This window comes from Acipenser ruthenus, chromosome 2, assembly GCF_902713425.1.
Source record: "Acipenser ruthenus chromosome 2, fAciRut3.2 maternal haplotype, whole genome shotgun sequence".
Lineage (NCBI taxonomy): Eukaryota > Metazoa > Chordata > Actinopteri > Acipenseriformes > Acipenseridae > Acipenser > Acipenser ruthenus.
In genome coordinates, this window is record NC_081190.1 from 8,469,656 (window position 1) to 8,493,407 (window position 23,752).

Genomic DNA, 23,752 nt, shown 5'->3' on the forward strand with positions numbered 1-23,752 from the left:
ACAGAAAGAGTTCCGTACAGAACAGTATACACACAATTGGAATTGACCTGGTCGCCCACATTTAAGGAAATGCACAGGTTTACAAATAGTTTGTAAATTAAGTAAGATTGTGTTTGTAAGTGCAGTGTACAAGGAGACAGACATTCCAAATTCGACATAAACCAAGAGGCAAACCTGGTCTTTTATTAGGAATGTTTCACTACAATTAAGAATACTCGCTATTATATACTGAGCATCAAAAGAAACTTATCACTTATATCTGAGCATCAAAAGAAACGTATCACTTATATTTAAGAATCAAAAGAAACATATCGGTTATATCTGGATAAAATTCACTAGATGAAAAGTCTGTTTTAGAGCATCACGAAGATGCTGCAAAATGATCTGTCGATCTTGGGCAGGTGTTGTGACTCTTGGTATCCCAGTTCGTGGCCTGTCATTGACAGTGTCTGGTTATATCGTCTCGCCAGGTTTAAAATTGCTGGCTGTGAGCACCCAAGACGGCGAGCCACAGTACGCTGCCCTAGTCCAACATGTCGAATGCACGAAGGCGCTGCTCTTTTGACAGACGTGGCATATTGGTTTTTTTTCTGTGATTTTCTTTATTGCTTTTATTCACACTTACAATTCAACAGCTGAAATCACTCCATATCCAGTGTTCAATCAACTGTCTCACTAATTAGGTGATTAAGTGCATATGCTTCAGTCATAGTCACTCAAGCGTGTCATGGTCAAGGAAGAATGATCAAGTGATTAAAAAGAAACCAGAAACATTTCGTCAATGTCCATCATTTATATACCTTATTTTCTTTTCGAAAATAAATGTGTTATAATAGTGATACATTTCTTTTGATGCTCGGTATACACTATGACTTTACAGGAAATGGCCTTAAAACGGGTTCTGTTCCCTTTCCTTTTCTTTGTTTTTCATTCCAGGATACTCAAACACATCTAGATATGTTGTTATTTTCTCAGGTTGGCTCCCTGGTTGCCATAGTAATGTAGTTTTTTCAGCTTAGGCTAGTTCTGTTTCATATCTGAAATCAAAAATCTATCAGTAATGCATTATAACATAATCTACTGCAACTGTGCGGTCTGATTGGTTAGAAAGGTTGTGATGGTGTATGATTACACTATGTAACACAATTTTTGTTCCAGGGTAGTAAGTGTTATTTCCTAATTGCTTATGCCTCAAAAGTATAGAAAATGGCTATTATTCCCCACAAACTTTGCTTTTGTGACCAGGACAGTGATATTTTGAAATGTACCTATTTCCAATGAGAAAACGGGCGAATTTGTGTCTTTTTGTTCACATAAAGTCAGAAAAAAACAACATATGAATCCAAATTAACATGTATTTATACTAAAGTAATACAAAAATGACTACAAAAGATTTAGAAGTGAGTAGTTTTTCGAGATTTACAATTATACTGTAAATCACTTTCACGAATAAGCCCCCAAATGTAGTCTCCCATCATGTTCACATTATACTGTCCTTGGTAGCGGCGTTCAAAGTCCAGTATATCCTGGTGGAAGCGCTCGCCTTGCTCCTCCGAGTACGCTCCCATGTTCTCCTTGAATTTATCAAGATGAGAATCAAGGATATGGACTTTGAGGGACATCCTACAGCCCATTGTGCCGTAGTCCTTCACCAGAGTCTCAACCAGCTCCACATAGTTTTCGGCCTTGTGATTGCCCAGGAAGCCCCGAACCACTGCGACAAAGCTGTTCCAAGCCGCTTTCTCCTTACTAGTGAGCTTCTTGGGGAATTCATTGCACTCCAGGATCTTCTTTATCTGTGGTCCGACGAAGACACCGGCTTTGACCTTTGCCTCAGACAGCTTAGGGAAGAAGTCTTGAAGGTACTTGAAGGCTGCCGACTCCTTATCTAGAGCTCTGACAAATTGTTTCATAAGGCCCAATTTGATGTGCAGTGGTGGCATCAGCACCTTCCGGGGGTCCACCAGTGGCTCCCACTTGACGTTGTTCCTCCCCACAGAGAACTCGGTCCGCTGTGGCCAGTCCTGCCTGTGGTAGTGCGCCTTGGTGTCCCTGCTGTCCCAAAGGCAAAGATAGCAGGGATACTTGGTAAAACCGCCTTGGAGTCCCATCAGGAATGCCACCATTTTGAAGTCTCCTATGACCTTGATGCCATCTCAGAAAAATGCAGATATGTATCCACTTAGGCAGCTGGAACTAAACTGAACTGGTGGGCGTAAGGCCCCTGTATTTATACTGCTATTTATATTACTGGAAAGTTCTAGAAAGTTCTAGAAGTTACTCCAAGTTTACTCAGCACTAAATCTATCTGGAATGTTCTGGAAAATAGGTAAATTTCAAAATATCACTGTCCTGGTCACAAAAGCAAAGTTTGTGGGGAATAATTGCCATTTTCTATACTTCTGAGGCATAAGCAATTAGGAAATAACACTTACTACCCAGGAACCAAAAAAAAAAAAAAATTGTTACACGGTGTTATGGGTGGTAAATGCTTACATTAGTTCAAGGAGGCAGTTAAGTTCAAGAAAACTTCTCCCAGTAACCCATCCTGCAGTGGGCGGTGTATCACAACTTAAATTAGAATTTACCTTAAACAAATGACTGGGCTAGTAAATGAGTTTGAACCCATCGTTACTGGAAAAGTAACAAAGCATGCCGCAGTTTCACTGCTGATGGCAGTGTTGTTGTATATCTTGGGGTATCTGATGCATCCTGGACTCCCAGATCCCACTCGAAGGATGCTACTGTGATGACACATGTGCATGCCAAGCAAACCCAAGGGGCTAGCCCTGATGTTAGCACAGCATACAGCAATCCTGCTGCTGGTACAACATATGCAGTACAGGTCCCTCGCAAGGTCTTCCCACTGTGATCATAACACATCCTCCATCTGGAACAGCATGCTTGAAATAAATAAAGATTTTTGATACCTTGCTTTAATATGAAAAGTACAGGAAGATATACACAACAGTTTTGACTGTGTTACAAAGAATTTGCAGAACATGCTATAAGGTGACCCTCCGTCTAGGTTGAAACTGAACAGTAGTGTAAGTCAAGCTGATAAACATTTCAGGGCCATACTACTGAAGTTTATACATTTTTGTGTGAATATAAAATATAAGAAAACAAAAGGAATGAAGAGATTGCCCCTTTTGCTTGTGACTATGGGGTAATAGAAGAGCTTTTTCTCCTAAGTGTTAGTAATAGGAGGCTGTGTGGTCCAGTGGTTAAAGAAAAGGGCTTGTAACCAGGAGATCCCCGGTTCAAATCCCACCTCAGCCACTGACTCATTGTGTGACCCTGAGCAAGTCACTTAACCTCCTTGTTCTCCGTCTTTCGGGTGAGACGTAATTGTAAGTGACTCTGCAGTTGATGCATAGTTCACACACCCTAGTCTGTAAGTCGCCTTGGATAAAGGCGTCTGCTAAATAAACAAATAATAATGTGAAGCTTTGCGAGCTTGAGTAAGGAGACAATGTCTTAATTTTAGGTCCAAAGAGTTACCACGAACACGGAAACAGGATGCTGCTTATCTGGTTGCATGGAACCTTGGCTGCAAATGAAAACCCTGGGAAAGTTTTATATGAAGGTCTGATCTCAATAGGATGTAAAAGCATGGCTGGTGAGTCTCATTCCAGAATTACTCTTACAGAAAAGTTACAGAAAATACCACTGGCATATCATTTTAATACCAACATATTGCAATTAAATCATGCACCATCTCTCTGGACCTCTCTCCCAAACGATATTAGGGATGCCCTAACTGAACTGAAAATTTCTTGTTTTATCAATAGGCAGTAATACAAGAAACCTTTTTGTGTTAAATGAATGCCAGTAAAGGTGCAGCGCTGTCACTGAAGTCCTGTTTTTACACACAGACACAGACCATGTAGCCTGCGTTCCCTTGCTAGCATGCCCTGGGTGCAGAACTGAAACCTTAATTTTATTATATGCAAGTCATAAAACCAACAACTGCTATAAGCACCACATAGAAGTGTTTTCTGCAAATGACCAACCACATCGGGTGGAAAAGTATGTTTTACAGTTCCTGTCTAAAACTTCCAGACCACTATGTGCCGTTACATCATCACAGAATGGGTTTCCTGTGCTGTAGTACTAGTCTTTAAAAAAAATAAAAACAAACATATATATATACACACACACAGAGGGAGAGAGAGAGAGTGTTCTCCCTTATTATACTGACCCCAGTAATAGTGCAATTGTAACATTTCTCCAGATACTCCTTTTGAACAGATGTGCACCAATATTATTACACCAATTCTGTTTTACACTGTTGTATTGCCACCCACGCTGTCTGCCCGCCAGCCAATGCACCTAGCTATATACATCAATGCACTGCAGTGCCCCTCGCTTTACCACCTGTAAGATACTCATAACCATTTCAAATGCTAACCATAACTTTGATGATATTCTCTGTTGTCTACTGTACAGAACCCACTAGTGTCACTTGTAATTTGTAAAATTGTAATTACCATCGTGAAATTTTTCTTTTTAATGAACCTTGTTATCAGTGCTTGAAATGGAAAAAAGTGGCAGTACTCACAGGCTCCCTTTCCAACTCTATCTCTCAGTCTCCCTGTCCAGCTGTCTCTCTTTCCCTTTCTCCATGTCCAGCTCATCTCATCTAATCAGTACTGCGTCTAATCGCGACTTGACCTGGACCATTCAAAATAAATTCCCCTGCTCTGTTTTGCAATACACTCTGGGAGTTGCAGTTATTTTGCAATACACTCTGGGAGTTGCAGTTGTTTTGCAATACACTCTGGGAGTTGCAGTTGTTTTGCAATACACTCTGGGAGTTGCAGTTGTTTTGCAATACACTCTGGGAGTTCAGTTGTTTTGCAATACACTCTGGGAGTTGAAGTCTATGTTCTGCTGTGATGTAAATCTTGCAGCTGCTGCTCGGACAACAAAGTAGAAAGTCACATAATTGCAGCTGACAGATTGGAAAAGAAAACGGGCAGATAGTCAGTGATAAGCGCCAAAGTGCTACTCAAATGTTTTAAATTGAGAAGTGGCGGGACTCAAATATTTGAAATTGAGTAGTGGCGGGACTCCGTACCAGTGAGTACCGCCCCATTTCAAGCACTGCTTGTTAGACTGTCATTCCTCTCTCTAGTGCCAGTTTGGCCCCTGTCCCATTCCTGGAGTTATAAATAGGGAGCACTGTATAATAATATAATAATCTGCTTTGATATTTCCATTTATTTTTGTTCCACAGAGAAAACCAGAATTGACACTAATGGTAATAATTCAAAGAAATGCACAGTTTCTTGATGTGCCTCCGAAGAAGCTTAAAGACTCTCCAGAAGACTTCCCCTTTTCTTAAGCAGGATTAAGTTTTCTAATTGAAAGCAAAAGAAATAACCAGACGTGTAGCTCCTGGAGCTGCCCAGGCCCTGCTGTCACATCTAGGCTTTTGAAGATATTTCTGCCACCCCACCTTTGAATATAAAAAAGGATGCTAAACTGCAAACAGGTAATATTCTGTAAATATTTAACTGTGTAGCCGCAAAGGGAAATTCACTTGTTGTATGCAGTTTTCTAAGACGCAGTGAATTTTACTGCTCCATACTTTTTCAATATTATGTCTTGGCTTGTCATGTTATACCTGTAAATTGTACACCTTTTTTTTTCCATGAGAAAAATAAATTACAGCATTACAATAAAATCATATATGACGACATATTAATTAGGACTAGGGGACACAGTTGGAAAGAATGTCAGAGGGTAACGAGAATCCTTTAAGACTACTGGGATCAATAAGATACTAAAAAACAGACGCGTATTGTTGGACCTAATTGCCCCTCTTGTTTATAACTTATGTTCTTATTATTTGCAAACATATTCAAATTGTGAACGAATACAGTAGTAATTAAATACACATTTTCCATTCTAGCCTCAATGATGTATATATTTTATTTTTTAGTACAATCAATTTGTGTAAAATATAGGTAAAAAACAAACAAAAAAGAGTTAAGAGCCCATTACTGGCAGTACCTTGTAAAAGGTGTAAAGCTAAAATGCGATTGAGCTTTGTGCATAGAAGTCAGTCCACATGGTTTAATGCTTGATGGAGATTATGTCAGCAAAATATAAAAAGGCAATAAACTCTCTTCAAATTATTAATATACTTTTTATAATAATTGTATGTGTGTTTTTAAAGTTAATAGTTTTCCTGACTGAAACATTCAACACCATCCAAAGGTCATGCAGCTATCCTGTTAAAACATAGTGATATTGGTGTTATCTGGGACTGTGTACTGTATCATCTGCACATTATCCACCAGTCATTTAAAAAAAAAATGCAAATGGTTTATTACAAAATGTTTCATATTGTAATTCATAAATTAAGGTTTTATGTGCTATTTTAATAGTAAATTATAAAAAAATATGTACAGTTTAAATATAATCATATACAATCAAAGTATACACATATAGGAAAAAATGTAAACAATATCAAAATTGAAATCCTGATAATTAACCTGAAAGCAGATTTGTGGCTGGTTGAAAGAGCTTACAATTTAATGGGAATAAAACGTGATTTACACATCGCACCAGGCCCTTTCACCCAAAAACACACACACACACACACACACACACACACACACACACGCACACGTCAGCGTTCCTGGAGAGTGCAGGCGTTTCAGGACTGCTGATGTGTTCATTCAACAACTTTTATTGATTGGATTGGATGACTTCTTCCACTGTGTCCTGAAACTCTCCCAGCACTGGAGGACTGCTGTCCAGATCGGGGAAACTTTGCAGCAGTCGCCTGGCCAACAGTTCGCTAAAACATTAAAACTGCGTTAGGAATTTTAGAATCTACTATGAGGAATTATGAGTGAAGCATCAGTATATGTTCCAGGAATAGTTCAGGAATTTGTCTTAAACCTAACCCTTAGGGTTATGGCAAGAACAGTCATTCAATAGCCCTGCAATTCTCAACCTGTTAACCTGTGCGGTACTTTATGAGAAACAAAAGTAATAAAAAAAATAATACTTTAAAACATCCCACAGATGCCACATTTTAATGCTGGAATATGCTGGAATATGCTGGAATATTAACCATTTCTTCAATTGCAGGCTGATTTGTTATATATGCTGTGGATCTAAATTCAGAAGCAAGGATTTAATAAGTGAGGCGTTAGAACAGGGAACAGAGTGACTCTGCATGTTACTAAGTATACGCATTTAATCTGTATCTGTATTTAGGAATCTCTATGAAATGAATGTGTTCATTCAGAAAATATGCAGCAAATAATCTAGAATAATTCCTTTAAAATAAGGGTTTCATAAAGCATTAGCAAGATGGTAAATATTGTGATGGTTCCTGGCCTAAGTGACATAATATAAAGGCGCGCCTTACTGTACAATACCTATTACCTTTAGTAATACAATCCCTCTATCTCATCTACTCCAGTCCTTACATTTATACTTAGTTTCCTCATAAGACACAAAGTAAATGCAGAGTCAAAATGATTCTATTCCGTCTCATGTGCTGTATGTTTATTATATTAACCATAATTACAGTACAACTTCCGCTTCTAAATAGAGCAGCCAATGAAGTGAGACTTGTGAATGTCAGAATGTGATTTTATTTGTCAATAATACCTGTGTAACTGGATGATGTCGTTCCACAACAACTGAACTCATTGGTGGGGCCACACCCATCACATTGAGATTGCCCGCGATCCTGCTGCTCTTCGGTCCTAGGTCTGATCGGCCTGTGATCCGAGCGGTTATAGTCTTCCCTGCTCTCTGCTGTGCTGCTGTCACAACCCGGGTGACGGACTGCAGAAAGATGCAAAAACATTCAGCCAAGCTGGGCCAGATCAATGGAAAACATTCGCAATTACCACCAAGTAATTAGTTCAATTCCATCCCTCACTAAAAACTCTGAGCTGTTAATTAACAATTTACCCTCATAAATTAAACTGCATTTAAAACCATTAAAGCAAAAGTGCATGATTCATAACTAGTGGCATATATTGACAAAACTGAATGAAATACTGATGCATACCATTTTTTTCTACATTTTTTAATGTAAATCAAAACTAGTAAAAGTTACCTTTTCACTTAAATTGAGTATTTATCATACTCCACAAAATCAATAATTAAAAAGTATAGTGTATAATGAAAGAAACAGTTTAAAAACGAGTTAGAAATAGATTTCAATTTGAATACCAGTTTGTGGGTTGATGGTGTTGGAGTGGTGTCATCGACTACAGTAGTGGCCGAGATGCCTTCTGCTGCTCTAGAAGGTGCGCTAACAGATCCAAAATGGGATGTAAACTGGAAATAAACAGATACTTTGAGAAGTGGAAGTAAATCATAAACAAGGGTTTCCATCCTGCTGTGTGACTGTAAAAGCAGTGAAAACATAATGCTGATACAGTGACCCCTTGTGGAATTTGCTCAAGTATTTTTTATAGTTTTACTCTTAGGTAGTAATTGTATCATATATAGTTAACGGGTTGTAAACATCCATGTTACAAACGGTAGGCCTAGATATAAAATCAAACTTTAAAAATATGAATAGTAAAAGTTGTGATTAAATAATGTATATAATTATGTATATATTTTTTGTATACAAATTATAAGTTTGAGGTTGTCTTAATGCTATTAGTCGACACGCTCAATAACTTTGAAGAATGATGTTATCAGGAATTACTGCATTAGCAGTTTTCTAGACAGACATGCAAAAATGTAAGTGTGACCTACTGTATGTATACATGTAAAGACAAACAGCCAGGCATTCAGAAATAGCGATACACTCATAAGTGTGACATATGTACGGGTATGTATGTGTGAACAGGAGCCTCCACTAGATCACTGCTCACTATATTCCACTTAAATCCAGAAAAAAATGCTTAAAAAGAAAGACCTTTGATGGTAAAAAAAAAATATATATATTATATATATATATATATATATACACAGACAAACAATCCCCACAAAGCACATTACTTTCATTGAAAACAAGCTGCCATTTCCCTGACACACGTACCATCTGCTCTGTGTCACTAGGTGCTGCTGTTGCAGGGGCAGATTCAAAGTGAACAGGGCTGAAGCTGGCTGAGGTTGCTGCTGGCTGTTGAAAATGAACCGATATGCTGGAGCCAGGCTCTTCCCTTCGGGAGGGATGCTCTGAATTCACACACATAAAAAGACCAAGAGGTGAATCCCTTAAAGAGCAGGGAAACTGTTGTGTAAAACGTTGTATACAATCTCAAAACTGATGCACCTTTACATAAAGGTATATCAGAGGCTTCAAAACATTTTCTTCCCACATTAGCACTAACAATACTTTTATTTTGCAAGTGATCTTTTATTTTCACTTTGACTCAGGTGAAGTCTATTTTTTTCTGTATGTTTACATCCTGTGTTTTTATGGGATCACCTGAGCCACAAGAACAGCAGAAAATGTAGATTTTGTATTTCTTACAAACATAAAATAAAAATGTGTTAGCAAATATAGACAATCCTGCCCTGTGAGGTCACATAGCCATCAGTTTGTACTTAAGGATATTCTAGCATCAGTTTGTACTTCGGGTTATTTAATGGCGACTTTGGGATTATTTAAGATAAATCTGACAGAAAAATGCTACATACATTGTTATTACGGACTCTCGACAATACATACGTCTAAACAATGCGAGTGTGTAGCATTTAATGATTACTAACCATGCTCCAGCGCCCCCTCTCTTCCGTTAAACATGGTCATCGCCTCCATATTCAGGGCACACACCCCACGCATAAATGCTTTCTTCATTGATTCTTCATATCGCTCCCTTTCAGAATGTAACTGCTGGATCTCACATCTGGCTTGTTCAAGTGCTTCAGAAAGCTGACATTGTGAGGGTTAAAACAAATAAATAAATATTGAATAAACGAGAAAACCACAACCTTTACAACCTTCATTTTTACCATTATGCATTTATTTTAAATGAATTTGTGCTCCACATGGATGGCTTGTACCTGCATCATTGATTAACCTTTTTTTTCCCTTTTCAGTTTATTTTATTACCCTATCTATTGTTTTTACTGCCTGCTGTCCACACTGATATAGCTCCCCTATTGCTTTTTCATTTCTAATTAAAACATTCTGTTATCTCTGCACTAAAAATGCCCTTATTCTTTATTTCTATCTTTCCTTTTAGTTTTGAAAAACTGTGTGCATTTATAGTGTTCAATCACAGCGGGCACAAGCCCCACAGCAGCTCATCTTTACCATCCTCTGCTGAATAAGTGACTAGATTAAATGTAGATATTTAATAGATATTTTACTGCAATAGTTTTTCTAGGTTTCACATCTAACTCATTTTACATGTAGTTTTAATACTTAAATCTGCTTGTAGAAATCAGATCACATGTAAAAAGTTATAAAGAAAAACTAAACTAACTAAAATGGTTTCCCCCCCATTTTATTATCACTAATTTGGTAAACTTGTTTTGACTAGCTTATTTATTTATTTTACAGGGTGAACACAGGAAACAATCCTGTAATTTAGACTTCAGTTTCCACTGCTAGTATTTTAGCTGACAAAATTGAACTAATATGAGCTTCTTTCCGTATGGATACATTCACTTCACTCATTCCCTTTACTCTTAAAAAAAAGCCCAGGATAAATATACTGAAATACACATTTTTGGGAGTTTTAAACCTAGGCGACACAAAACACCCCAGTCCTCATTTGCAACCACTAGGCTACACTGCTGTGCTGGTTTCAAAAATGCAACTGTGCTGATCACTTAAGCAATTTATTAAAAAAATAAAATTAAAAAATCAGAGCTTGTTCATATAAAAGAAAGCTACAACTTACTTCTTCAATTTTTCGTTCATAATCAGCGGATAACCGGAGACAGACCTCCTCGGCCCTAGCTTGACATGCCCGCTCCACCCTTTCTCTCCATTTCACTTCAATGACAGAGTGCCAAGCCACCCACACCTTCTTCATTAGCATTTGCTTGTAGTGCCGATCAGCTAGGCCATTTGAATATGCCTTAAAACAGAGAGCAAACAGACAGTTTCCAAACTGCAAAGGACTAGGCATTCTGTGGATATTCGATGGAAAGAGCACTAAACAATGGTAATTTGGTTAATGGGGTCAGTCAGATTCTGAGGTTTTTTTTTCATTTTACCAAGTACCAGTACTAAAAAAAAAAATAATAACTTTGGGATACCTTGGTTGGAACTGGTATGACTGTACAATACCTCTTTCAACATAATAACTACACAGGGCTCCCCCTTTATAAGGCGTCCTTTTATACTGCAGAACCGGTTATAAGGCAGTACGGTCATAATGCCATTAAACTAACACTAGTATTCTCGTTATAAGGCGGAACACAGTCTCTTAACTATGGCTCCCAACTACAGCGTTAAAGGGGGAGCACTGTACGTTGCAAGACCTGAACTGTTGGTACAGCATATTTTGTTCTGGTTGCGCACTGTGCACTGTGTGCTGGGACAGCTCTTTAATAATTAAAGACACACAGTGAAATACAGAACCTGTCACTTGTCTCAGTCCTCTTTGAAAAACAGTCTGCAAACCCCGCCATTGCAAGGTTAGAAGGTCACTGTCATCAACCTGTCCCCTGTCAGCTCCTACCTCCTCCCTGGCCTCGCACTGCTTGCTTCTCCAATGAGAGAAAGTTCGCATCAGCTCCTGCTTTTCCCTCTGTCGTTCCATTCCATGGATAAGGTTAGAGATCACCTGAAATGGTACAATTGTTAGGGAAGACATTTCCTGGGAGTTGACAATGTATTTGACAAGTTGTCAGAAGGAAATTATATTTATTCAACTATAGTAGATACAAATAAATTCAAGTTGGGAAATAATCCTAGTTAAATTTCATTATAGTTATATTAATAGACAATTATTTTAATACAGAACAAATTCTACAGAACTGCAATAAAACTGTTAGCCAGATAGAAAATACAATTAATAAATCTGCACACTAAGGCAATATTCCTAATGCATTTACACCAGTCTGTTTGCACAACTGAGGGAAAATAAAAATACCTCCTGGTATGTTTAAAACAATGTAACATTAACATTTTAACAGGTGTAAAACTTGGGCCACTAAGGTAAATGCTTTGTGAATACAGCCCATATGATTAAACCCATCCTGATTGTGAAGGTAAAGTACCTACAAAAAAATGCAAATATCTCAGACACAATAAATGCCTTCTCCCATGTTAGTTGTCCTTTTTGGTCTTCTTGTATTATTTATATCTGATACCTCATCTTTTCTCTGGTTCGAAGTCTCATAAGTATGTAGCAGCTCCTTTAAATTGTCCATATCGTTGGTTAAACGAGCCACATGGGCGGCATGCTTTTCTCTTTCGTTCCTCATTTGCAATCTGTGTTGTTCAATGATAGCCAGTTTCCATTTTCTCAGCTCAGTTATAACATTTGTCTGAAATACAGGAATAAATCATGTTACTCAACAGGCTTTAGAAAACACTAGAATACTTTTATCCAGAACTTGTTTTGTTCACATGTCCTTTGAGACAAAATAAATGTTTTCCTCAGCTGTGGTAGTATGTTCAATATGAGCAATACCCATCATGCAATTTGAACACATTTACAGGTATTACTGTATTTTGGTCAGCAGTACTGTACATGTCACAGGGAATTCCATAGGATCAATCATATTTACAGTACTTGACAAAAACCTAAACAAACTGAAGAACCCACCTTTAGTTTGTTGCTCCAGGTATCCAGTAAATGTTCCATTTTGTTCATGTTCTCTTCAGGAATAAACAGTTCCGTAATCACATTGTAATCAGAGGTACTAGGCAAGACGCTTACTGATGAGGTCTTTACAGAATGAGCAGGTGAATAAAGATTAGAGCCAGATTCCACATCAGACTCAACAGGAGTCCTTAATAGCACCCCTTGACCTACAACACAGCAATTATACTTTAGTCCTCATGTGCTCCAATAATACTACCAAACATTATAAGTACAGTAATACAAGTATTTTATCCCTCTCCATAAATACCCTTGCACCGCATTATTCTTGATCAGGAATTTTATGGAAGCATGTGCATGTGGGTAATTTACTTCTTCACTTGAAAACAGTGCAAATAACTACTATTGGCAGAGTATATTGGTTGCATTATTTAAGTAATTTAAGAGGTTTAATACATTTTAACTGCAGATGGTGGATTTAATCCATAATAGCAGGATGGTTATGATATTCAAGGTCATTGGAAGCAAACTGGGATTGTAAACATGTGGCATTGATGGTCTTTGTGCAGAGGTGGCTGTTATGCAAGGTTTCACTAGTTGTTTTTGTTTGTATCAGAACACAACACAATGGTTTTATTCCTTAAACCTAGATACTGAAAACTGCTCCCAAACTTTTATTTAGCCGTTCATCCAGAATGGTAAGCTGTGAACTTGGTTTACCTTCCATTCTTTCCATGGCAGCTGCAGGTCCCCCTTCAGTTGTGACTCTTGATGTTCCTAACTGTCTATCTGAAGGTAATTCATGTCTGCTTTCATCTTGTTCTGATAATACAAGTAACACACATTTTAATATTTAACAAAAAAGGGACAAACCTGGTGGTCACATGCCAGCTGTCCATTACCAATCAGGCCACTGTAAAATAGGTTTTCTGTATGCACACTATTATTATTATTTACTACTCACTGCTTCTGACTAATGCATCAAGAGCTGTTTCTTCTTTCTCTGCCCAAACAAAGTAGCCAAAAATAAACGTGGTTGCCTTTGATGAGGCAGATAGTGCTTTTCTTTATCGCCACTGATGAAACATTAATATATATGTCGTCATTTAGTTTATACGATTTATGTTGCAAGTTGTAAATTATCTGGGGTTTTTTTTTTACAAAACTGACATTACAAATATTTACACATAAAATAAAAAAAGAAATAGACTTTAACCGTGTTAATTTTAGAGAATGCATATGAATTTGAAAAATCTAGTAGAACAGTCCGTGACGTGTTGATCACAATAGGATATGTTGATCACAAAAGAATATAGTAACAATGGACAGTAACCTCATTGTTTGGTGATGTATGCATAATATAGAATGATAAGACAACATTTGATTCATCACAATTGGAGTCATTTACAGACAACAGTGCTAGTTGGACACAATGTATACGTGCAGACTGTTAAACATAACTTGACCCACACGTGAATCTGCACAGTAAGCCAGAGTGTTCATTTATTTATTTTATTTATTTAACCAGGAGAATTACCCATTGAGACCGAGGCCTCATTTACAAGGGGGTCCTGGAAAACAATAAAAAGACAATTACAAGTACAAACACAATAAAACCAGCAGCATACAGAGATCAAAGAACAGAATAAATAAGACATCTCTATCTGTTAATGTGGACTGAAGGAGAAGCATTGGCAGGAGAGTCTAATCCATTCCCAAATACGATCTTTATAACCAGAGAAAGTCAAAATTATCAAAGTCTCTCTTCATACTATGATGGAAACAATTCCATATCTACGGAGTTGATATTTCAAAGCAGGGGAGGGTCATCATGGGAGTCAGTTAAGAAAAATGTAATAGTTAAATTGAATTGCAGAGCTGAAGTTATCAAAAGTTGGACAAAAGACATTAAAACAATCAAAAATGTTAAAGTTCTTGTAAAAAAAAATAAATAAATAAATAAATCTGCCAGTCAAGTCTCTCCTAAGGCTGAATGGCTTTGTCTGAAAATCAGCTTCTCTTTTGGTTGAAGTTTGGTTTAACAAGCTATACAACTTTACCTGTGTGCCGGGATATACGCCCCATGTAAGATAATGATTTAACTCCTTAAAAGGAAGACCTATAACAAAAGGTACCTGCCGAATGCTGCAAGAGAACATCATCCATTAAGCTTGAGATTCTCCCATCTGCTGTCAGTTGTGAAGTATTCAGAGCCTGCCTCTGGGTACCGAGTTCAAACTTTGGAGTTACTACAGCATATCGAAGCAGCTCTTCATATTCATCCTGTCAACCAGCCAAGGAACAGAATACATTCAAAAAGACATAAATAAATACATCATTTACAGACAAGCTTAGAAAACATATGGAACAAATAAATGAGGCAGATTGCAACAATTTGGTCTTGTAATCCAAATATAGCATTGTATTTATCAATACCATGAAAGAAAGGAGAAAACAAATATGCACCTACAAGATATTTTCTGAATGACATTCATATAAAACTAATAAAATGAATTCAATCTCTGCTGGAAAAGCATGATTCTGCCCATGTGTTAGAAATGAATATATATTGGTGACTAGTGAAACATGTGGCCCTGATGGGGCAGCCAAGCAGAACAAGTAATGGAACTAGCTGTGATTGGAAATGTAACTAACAGTGGCTGACTCACAAAGGAGTATTTGTCGGACTTAATAAAATAATATATGTATTTTGTTGTATTAAGTCCGACAAATACTGGGTGCTTCCTTTATTTGGGATATCTGGGCTGGTAACAGAACTGTTAAACTGCTAAATTAAGGTTATGATTTTACATACTATGTATGCATGCAATGGAAACCAGTTAAGCTGTGACATCAGGGAAAGTTAAACCTTGTCTAGCTAAATAAAATCTAGATTTAATGTTTGTTGCTTGTAGATGTTACTGATGAGATGTAGCCTACCTGCAGTTCTGATGAGACTGAACTACCCCGATCTGAATCTCTGGGCAACACCGGACTCGTACTAGCTCCTTCTTCATCCGAGGACATCTGTTCAAAAATTGCTGTTTACTAATCAATGTTATTTACTATTTATATATTGCAAGTCACTCTTTCAAGAAATACCATGCTTACTGCAGTTACAGTTTTCTGCTGCATTCGGTCTTACCCAGGTCTACTGTAATGATTGGTTTATCGGTACCGGATACAGTACACAGTACACACACATAAATTGAAAATACCAGTATGCAATAATTGCAGTTCTTTAAAAGAAAAACAAACTAATTCAAACTACAGTAATATAAAAGACAGAAAGAAGCCTTCAAGCACAGTGTTACACTTAACTACGATAATAACGAGGCTACAATGAAAAATAGATATTTCTGCATTATATTTTGACATGCACACAATTATAAAGCTTTACACACACTGATTTTAAATACCTTTAAATCGGATAATTTTTAAATACGTTATGCTTTTTCTTTGAGTAAATTACTTCCTAAAATCTACAGTAAACTTTCACTTCAGCTTCTGACAGTTTCAAACCGACTTACACATTAACAACACCCTGTTTGATTGGCTCTGGGCGGTCGTAACGTTTTCTCCGGATTGGCGTAGATGCCGTTTTCTAATTGGAGACAGCTGTTGCTTCTGTTTCCACAGCAACGCAACATAAACCGACGCCATCCGTGCATGAGACGCAGGCGTGCATTGTTGCATCTTTTCAATTCAAGATAAATAAAACAGCCAGTTCGCGCCCAGGCAAACCATGTTTTATACAGCACACGTAGTGTAATATAAACATACTTCACAATACATCATATTTTTGTACAACTGTATCTATTTGTTAATAAAATAAAGTAATACAAATGTTATTACAAACACCTTGAGTAACGCTACTAAATCATAAATAAATAGTTATATACGCGCATTGGTGTTTTGAAACGGTGGATAAAGATAAACGTTTATATTGTATAGACTATTAAGTTCACATAAAGGACACACTTGTTTTCTTAACATTTGCAAAAGCCATTCACCTATTAACTAGCAGGTAAACAAGGTTCACATTAATGAGGTCATGTATTAAAATGCAAATGCAACAACGCTGCTACCCAGCAATAAAGTGGAGATACACATTCAAAAACACAGTAAAACTGTCACAAACAATACCACGGTACAAAAGTACAAATACCCACACCACACACACACTGTCCGTGCAGGGGAGGGAACACACAGTGAGACAGCCAGAGAAAAAACAGCATCACAATATAGCCTGTTCTGTACACTTCTTAAACTCCAATTAAAACAGCGGGGTTCACGCTCGATGACGTCCCTGCTTGGTGCATACAGTACCTGAAATGAGTTCTCTGTTCACAATGAGCTTCATTCCATGCTCGGAGGCGTGACTAGCCATAGCATGTGACGTTAAAACGGAGCCCTCTTTACTGAGGCATAGATCCAGTCTTTTGTTAAACCTGTAATTCCTCAGAAAATGAAAATAATTTCCATTGGAAATGAGTCCATTCGTCAGAACACTGTAATACTGTAAATCATTTAACATCAAAGGGTTTGTAAGTACGGACAAAGCAAAAACTTAACTTAAAGTATATTTAGCATACATACTAAACAGTTTTAGCGTCACTTACTAGTATTACATGCAATGTCATGTTGTGTCTTAAATACTGTATAATTAAGTCAGTGAACAATTGGATATTATTAAAAGCAGAAATAGCCACTTAACCTTTTGCTGCATTGCGTCGAGCAAGTGTTAACTTTTTTTTTTTTTTTTTGGAAAATGTTATTGCATTCTATTGTATGTCTGTGTTTCACTGCATTATTTATAAATAAATAAATAAATAACTGAAAAGAGGATGTAGAAAGGATTTCGTTTGAGTTTGACCAGTTTTGCTATAATGGTGTTGTTGATGTAACAAATGGTTAAATGTGCCTCAATACAAGTTATTCAATACAAAACAGTCAAATTAACATAGGTGCATCAGCAGTATAAAGATTATACACAATGATCAGTCAAGCACAATTATGTTTACATCTACAAAAAGAACCAAGTAAAAAAAGGGAGCTCAAGATTTTTGAAAAATCATCGAGAAAAATAATTAATTTGCCAATTAGTTTTTATTATTTTCTCCCCAATTTGAAATGCCCAATTATTTTTAGGCTCAGCTCACCGCTACCACCCCTGCGCTGACTGGGGAGGGGCGAAGATGAACACACGCTGTTCTCTGAAGCGTGTGCCATCAGCCGACCGCTTTTTTTCACACTGCGGACTCACCATACAGCCACTCAAGAGTGTTGGATGACAACGCAGCTCTCGTGCAGCTTACAGGCAAGCCCGCAGGCGCCCGGCCAGACTACAGGGGTCGCTGGTGCGCGGTGAGCCGAGGACACCCTGGCCGACCTAAACCTCCCTCCCCCCGGGCGACGCTCGGCCAATTGAGCGCCGCCCCCTGGGAGCTCCCGTCCACGGTCGGCTGTGAAGTAGCCTGGACTCGTACTCGCGATGTCCAGGCTATAGAGCACATCCTGCACTCTAGCGAGTGCTTTTACTGGATGCGCCACTCTAGAGCCCCTTGCATGTTGTTTATGCGCATGTACAGGTAGTGGACAAAAAAATGGAAACACCAAAGTTACTTAATAGGGCGTTGGGCCACTATGGTATCCTGCTTTGTGGAGTTCTCGACAGACCGTTTTTGATGAAACTGGCTGCTCGTGCCCCAGGTTGAAATTTGCAGTCAATTGATCTGCAGTTGCTCACCTGTTTTGCCTTGCACTTCAAATTAATGCACGGATATCACAATCCTGGAGTATGCGCGTCTGCCCACTGTTGCCCTTTGCTGATGATGTCTTTCCCTCGGAGTTCCATGCCGACATCACCTTAGACACCGTTGCTCGTGAAACATCAGCAAGTTGAGCTGTTTTGGTCACTGAAGCTCCTGCCAAACGCGCCCCGGCAAAGTCACTGAGCCATGCTAGCCATAATTATAGGCAACCAGGCCTGTCGAGCATTTTTATACATGACCCTAAACATGCTGGGATGTTATTTGCTTAATTAACGCATGAGCCACACCTGTGTGGAAGCCCTTGCTTTCAATATACTTGGTGTCCCTCATTTACCCAGGTGTTTCCATTTTTTTGTCCGCTACCTGTATATGAAAGGAGACTCTTTCATATAAGCTCAGCTCTTGAAATTCTGCACAGCAGCATGAGAACCGATAGTGTTCCAAGACAATTGTAAGCCAGATGGTGCTTTGGAACTGCCCAGCGCACAGTCCTGAACAGCCACATTGCTCTAGTAGAGCCCACAGCATTTCAAACAGGAGACAGAGCTGCTGCACAGTCCTGAACAGCAACATTGCTCTAGGTAGAGCCCACAGCATTTCAAACAGGAGACAGAGCTGCTGCACAGTCCTGAACAGCCACATTGCTCTAGGTAGAGCCCACAGCATTTCAAACAGGAGACAGAGCTGCTGCACAGTCCTGAACAGCAACATTGCTCTAGGTAGAGCCCACAGCATTTCAAACAGGAGACAGAGCTGCTGCACAGTCCTGAACAGCAACATTGCTCTAGTAGAGCCCACAGCATTTCAAACAGGAGACAGAGCTGCTGCACAGTCCTGAACAGCCACACTGCTCTAGGTAGAGCCCACAGCATTTCAAACAGGAGACAGAGCTGCTGCACAGTCCTGAACAGCCACATTGCTCTAGTAGAGCCCACAGCATTTCAAACAGGAGACAGAGCTGCTGCACAGTCCTGAACAGCAACATTGCTCTAGTAGAGCCCACAGCATTTCAAACAGGAGACAGAGCTGCTGCACAGTCCTGAACAGCAACATTGCTCTAGGTAGAGCCCACAGCATTTCAAACAGGAGACAGAGCTGCTGCACAGTCCTGAACAGCCACATTGCTCTAGTAGAGCCCACAGCATTTCAAACAGGAGACAGAGCTGCTGCACAGTCCTGAACAGCCACATTGCTCTAGGTAGAGCCCACAGCATTTCAAACAGGAGACAGAGCTGCTGCACAGTCCTGAACAGCAACATTGCTCTAGGTAGAGCCCACAGCATTTCAAACAGGAGACAGAGCTGCTGCACAGTCCTGAACAGCCACATTGCTCTAGTAGAGCCCACAGCATTTCAAACAGGAGACAGAGCTGCTGCACAGTCCTGAACAGCAACATTGCTCTAGGTAGAGCCCACAGCATTTCAAACAGGAGACAGAGCTGCTGCACAGTCCTGAACAGCCACATTGCTCTAGGTAGAGCCCACAGCATTTCAAACAGGAGACAGAGCTGCTGCAGTCACAAATACCAACTCAGGTGTGTCTCAAACTTGTGCAATGTATTCTTCCATCACACCTGCAATACATGCTCTGCTGTAGTAAAAAAAAACAAATAGCCCTAGAGCCCAATTTATTGCAGCAATATTTATGCATGTTGAACACCTGAACAGTTGAACAACTGCACTCAAAGAAACACAGGTGAAGCGTCTGACAAAATAACATCAGAGTATCTGTTCTCATTTTCCTCACTACAGCAGTGGCCAAAAGTTTAGCATCACCTAGAATTTTAGCATTGAGACATATGCAAATAAAAAAATATATGAACATAATTTAGAGCTTTTATTCAACATCATGTAATCAAAGAAACTACAAAATAATATTGCAAAAGTCTACCAGAAGCCATAATAGTAGTACAGTATTTCATGGTAGATTTCAAAATGTCACATTTTTACATTTTTGTCAGTTTTTCGTTAAGTATATGGAAAAGTACAAAGTGGTATGTAATTCAATATGTTAACGTGACATTATTCAGCAGGTTTATAAAGCAACATTACTCAATTCTGTATGATGCAAAATGTTTGGCCAGAGCTGTGCAGTGTAGCTGACAGGTCACTTTTCTTTCTAATCAGCTGACAGGTCACTTATCTTTTTAATCAACTCTGCCTTTGTGCCATTTCAAATATCTGTTCTTGAACTGGCCACAATTTCTTTTTTTTTTTGTAGAATTAATTTCACTTAAATATTTATATATTTTTTTGTTTTGTTTTGTTTCCTTTGTGAAGCAAATGTGATGAAAATGTCTCTCTCTGGGGTGTTGCCATGGAAATAAGTATCCAATTTACTCCACTGTATTTCATTATTCCACCAGAAAAAGAAGATATTACCATACACAAAGCAAGCCATGTGTTTGTAAGTGAGCTGATAAATCTATGTGCAGTCCTTTATGTCTCCTGCTAATGCTGGCACTGTACTCCATTCATACAGCTCTACAGTTCTACTGGAAACAGCTTATGCTTGTTCAAATGGATGTTTAGCCTTAGATCATTTCTTATCATTTATACACCATAGTACAATTTTAGCACATATTAGAGCACTATGGCGAAGCACGGGAAATACATACTACAATGAGAAAAAATTTCAAGGCATGTTTTTATTAAGGAATGCAAACAACGCCCTTGATCTGCATATTCATATTAGGGTTATTCCCTATTGAAGTTCTGAGTAAAAAAAGGGTTTTGGCAATCCTTCTTCAAGAGTAAACCATTTCTATAAAACCAACACCAACTGCTAATCATTCTACCTCACCACAAAAACATTCTGAATAAAGGAACCAATCAATAGTCAATTATCCCCATAAAAGGCCTGCTGGAGTGAACAATGCAGTATTGTTGGTAAGGCACGTGCCACTCTTCGTTGGCTCTTTCAAGTCACTCTATGGCTGTGGGGGAGATCTGCTAATGGAATTGAAAGAGATTGCCAAACAATTCTAACAGAGACTGCCAGGAAACATCCATTCATATGAGAGTAAACAAAGCTACAGCACAGTGGAAACCCTTTCGATGCTTGTTGCATTATATTTGTCATGTTTGTATTATGTAATGTTCTCATTATGTTATGCCTTTCACACAACATTCATAATGCTGCTGCCTCCATTTATCATACGTCTGTTCTCTGATGTCAGAGCACAAGCTAGCTCTGATTTGCCAGCCACTTACCAATCAACCCAATCAAGGCACTGAGGTAAGAGGAGCCATCAATGCTTCAGGGGGGACTGACAGGCAGTGTGGCGCAAACTGTGTGGCACCATTTTACTGACGAAAGCTACTTTGGTGTCTTTTTACTTACTCGGAAATTGATATTTTGTATTATTTTTGAATACATAAAAACACAAGAAAGATCACTTAATTACACAATACTAACAATAGTAAACCCACCACTGTAATAATCCGGGGTGTAAATCTTTTTGAAAATTGTGCGTTTCGTTTTGAACTCTGAAGTTCTCCTTGACCGATTTCATCGCTCCAGATATCAATGTGCCTTGAATTCGGCATCTGATCACATCGCTCCATGATCCACCATTTTATAACAAGCCTCAGAAATTGTATACGGTACAGCAGTATTGATACTGTTATACTGTATTATATATATATATATATATATATATATATATATATATATATATATATATATACACACAGACGTGCTCAAATTTGTTGGTACCCCTCCACAAAAAACGAAGAATGCACAATTTTCTCTGAAATAACTTGAAACTGACAAAAGTAATTGGCATCCACCATTGTTTATTCCATATTTAATAGAAATCAGACTTTGCTTTTGATTTTTTATTCAACATAATATTGTAAATATTAAAACAAATGAAAATGGCATGGACAAAAATGATGGGACCGCTAACCTAATATTTTGTTGCACAACCTTTAGAGGGAATCACTGCAATCAAACGTTTTCTGTAGCTCTGTCACAAAGACGGCCAGAGTGGGTTGCGTCAGACCAGAAAGGAACTCAAACACAGAGACGGTGGTGATGATGAGCTGAGTGCAATGGCTGCACTCAGCGTTTATTAACAAAATAAAAGGTTTAAACAGAACACAAAAACAGGACACGGCACTTGCGCCAAAATAAATAGACAAACAAAACGTACTGCACAGACAAAACACGGTGAGTTTAAACACTTATTTACGTTACGTTTTTACTTATTTTAACTCCTTCTCTCTCACCCGTTCTCCACTCTCTGAACACCTAACCCCGAGTGACTAAAAATGTGCCTATTTATACTGTTGTGCTGGGATTCAATTACTAATTAATTATTCACTTGAATCCCAGCACGTGAATTAATTCTGTGCAACCCCGTGCTCACATATTACATTTAACCAGCACGTGAAGTGATTTGTGCCCTCCTCGTGCCTAAATACAAATCTACACTTTTAAACACACGTGAAACACAGACCCGTTTATATCCCGTGTACCAATCTATACACCAACATTAACACACGCAACATACAACACATAACACACAAAATACACACAGGGGTGGGCACTTTGCCACATATACCCCCCCCTGTGCAAAGCACACATGGCCTCAACGGCCACCTCCCCCCTTAAATACCCAGCAGTCCAGGCCAAAGTCTCGGGCTGGGAAGGGAGGCTTCAGTGGGCCCATGGCTGGCAATGCTGTCAGCACCCCTGCCGGTAGTGGCACGGCTGACAGCCTGCTGGTCCCATCCTGCAGCGAAAAAGCTGCGGGGGCAGGTGGTCCCCCGACCTCCCCCTTCTTCGTAGCCGGCAGCTCCCTCCTGTGGGGCTCCGGCCACAAGAACTCCTGCAGCGAAACTGCTGCTGGGGAAAGTGGTCTCCAGACCTCGTCCCCCTTCTTCGTGGCCGGCAGCTCCCCTTTCTGGGGCTCCGGCCACCGTACTCCCTGTGGAGGTACGGGCAGCAGAGGCAGCTCCTGCTCCTCTGCTCCGGGCGGTGGCGGAAGCAGAGGCAGCTCCAGCTCCTCTGCTCCTGGTGGTGGTGGAGGCAGAGGCAGAGGCAGCTCCTGCTCCTCTGCTCCTGGCGGTGGTGGTGGCGGAGGCAGAGGCAGCTCCAGCTCCTCTGCTCCTGGCGGTGGTGGAGGCAGAGGCAGCTCCTGCTCCTCTGCTCCTAGTGGAGGAAGCGGTGGTGGTGGCGGAGGCAGAGGCAGCTCCTGCTCCTCTGCTCCTAGTGGAGGAAGCGGTGGTGGTGGCGGAGGCAGAGGCA

The 23,752-nt window shown here is 39.3% G+C and overlaps 2 protein-coding genes across 3 annotated transcripts in view; one reads left to right on the plus strand and one right to left on the minus strand.

Annotated features, from left to right (window-relative positions):
- Positions 1-6,146, plus strand: part of LOC117403495 (ankyrin repeat and death domain-containing protein 1A) — a 20,709-nt gene extending 14,563 nt beyond the window's left edge. Inside the window, exons 14-15 of the mRNA XM_034005631.3 lie at positions 3,491-3,622; positions 5,243-6,146. Of these exons, the coding sequence (XP_033861522.3) occupies positions 3,491-3,622; positions 5,243-5,298 (188 nt within the window). The 3' untranslated portion in view covers positions 5,299-6,146. The remainder of the gene's footprint in view (positions 1-3,490; positions 3,623-5,242) is intronic.
- Positions 5,922-16,364, minus strand: LOC117403494 (centrosomal protein POC5). Of its 2 annotated transcripts, none has more exons than XM_058988300.1 (13): positions 16,256-16,364; positions 15,666-15,752; positions 14,861-15,008; positions 13,446-13,547; positions 12,729-12,934; positions 12,271-12,447; positions 11,637-11,741; positions 10,851-11,030; positions 9,712-9,874; positions 9,035-9,174; positions 8,212-8,319; positions 7,639-7,818; positions 5,922-6,814 (listed from the first exon to the last, which is right to left on the minus strand). In XM_058988300.1, exons 2-13 carry the CDS (start codon positions 15,750-15,752, stop codon positions 6,689-6,691), a joined length of 1,722 nt encoding a protein of 573 aa, XP_058844283.1. In that variant the 5' UTR covers positions 16,256-16,364; the 3' UTR covers positions 5,922-6,688. The 2 variants fall into 2 exon arrangements, with proteins under 2 accessions (XP_058844283.1, XP_033861521.3); XM_034005630.3 differs by having other exon boundaries at positions 16,145-16,264.
- Positions 16,365-23,752: the final 7,388 nt, after the last annotated feature.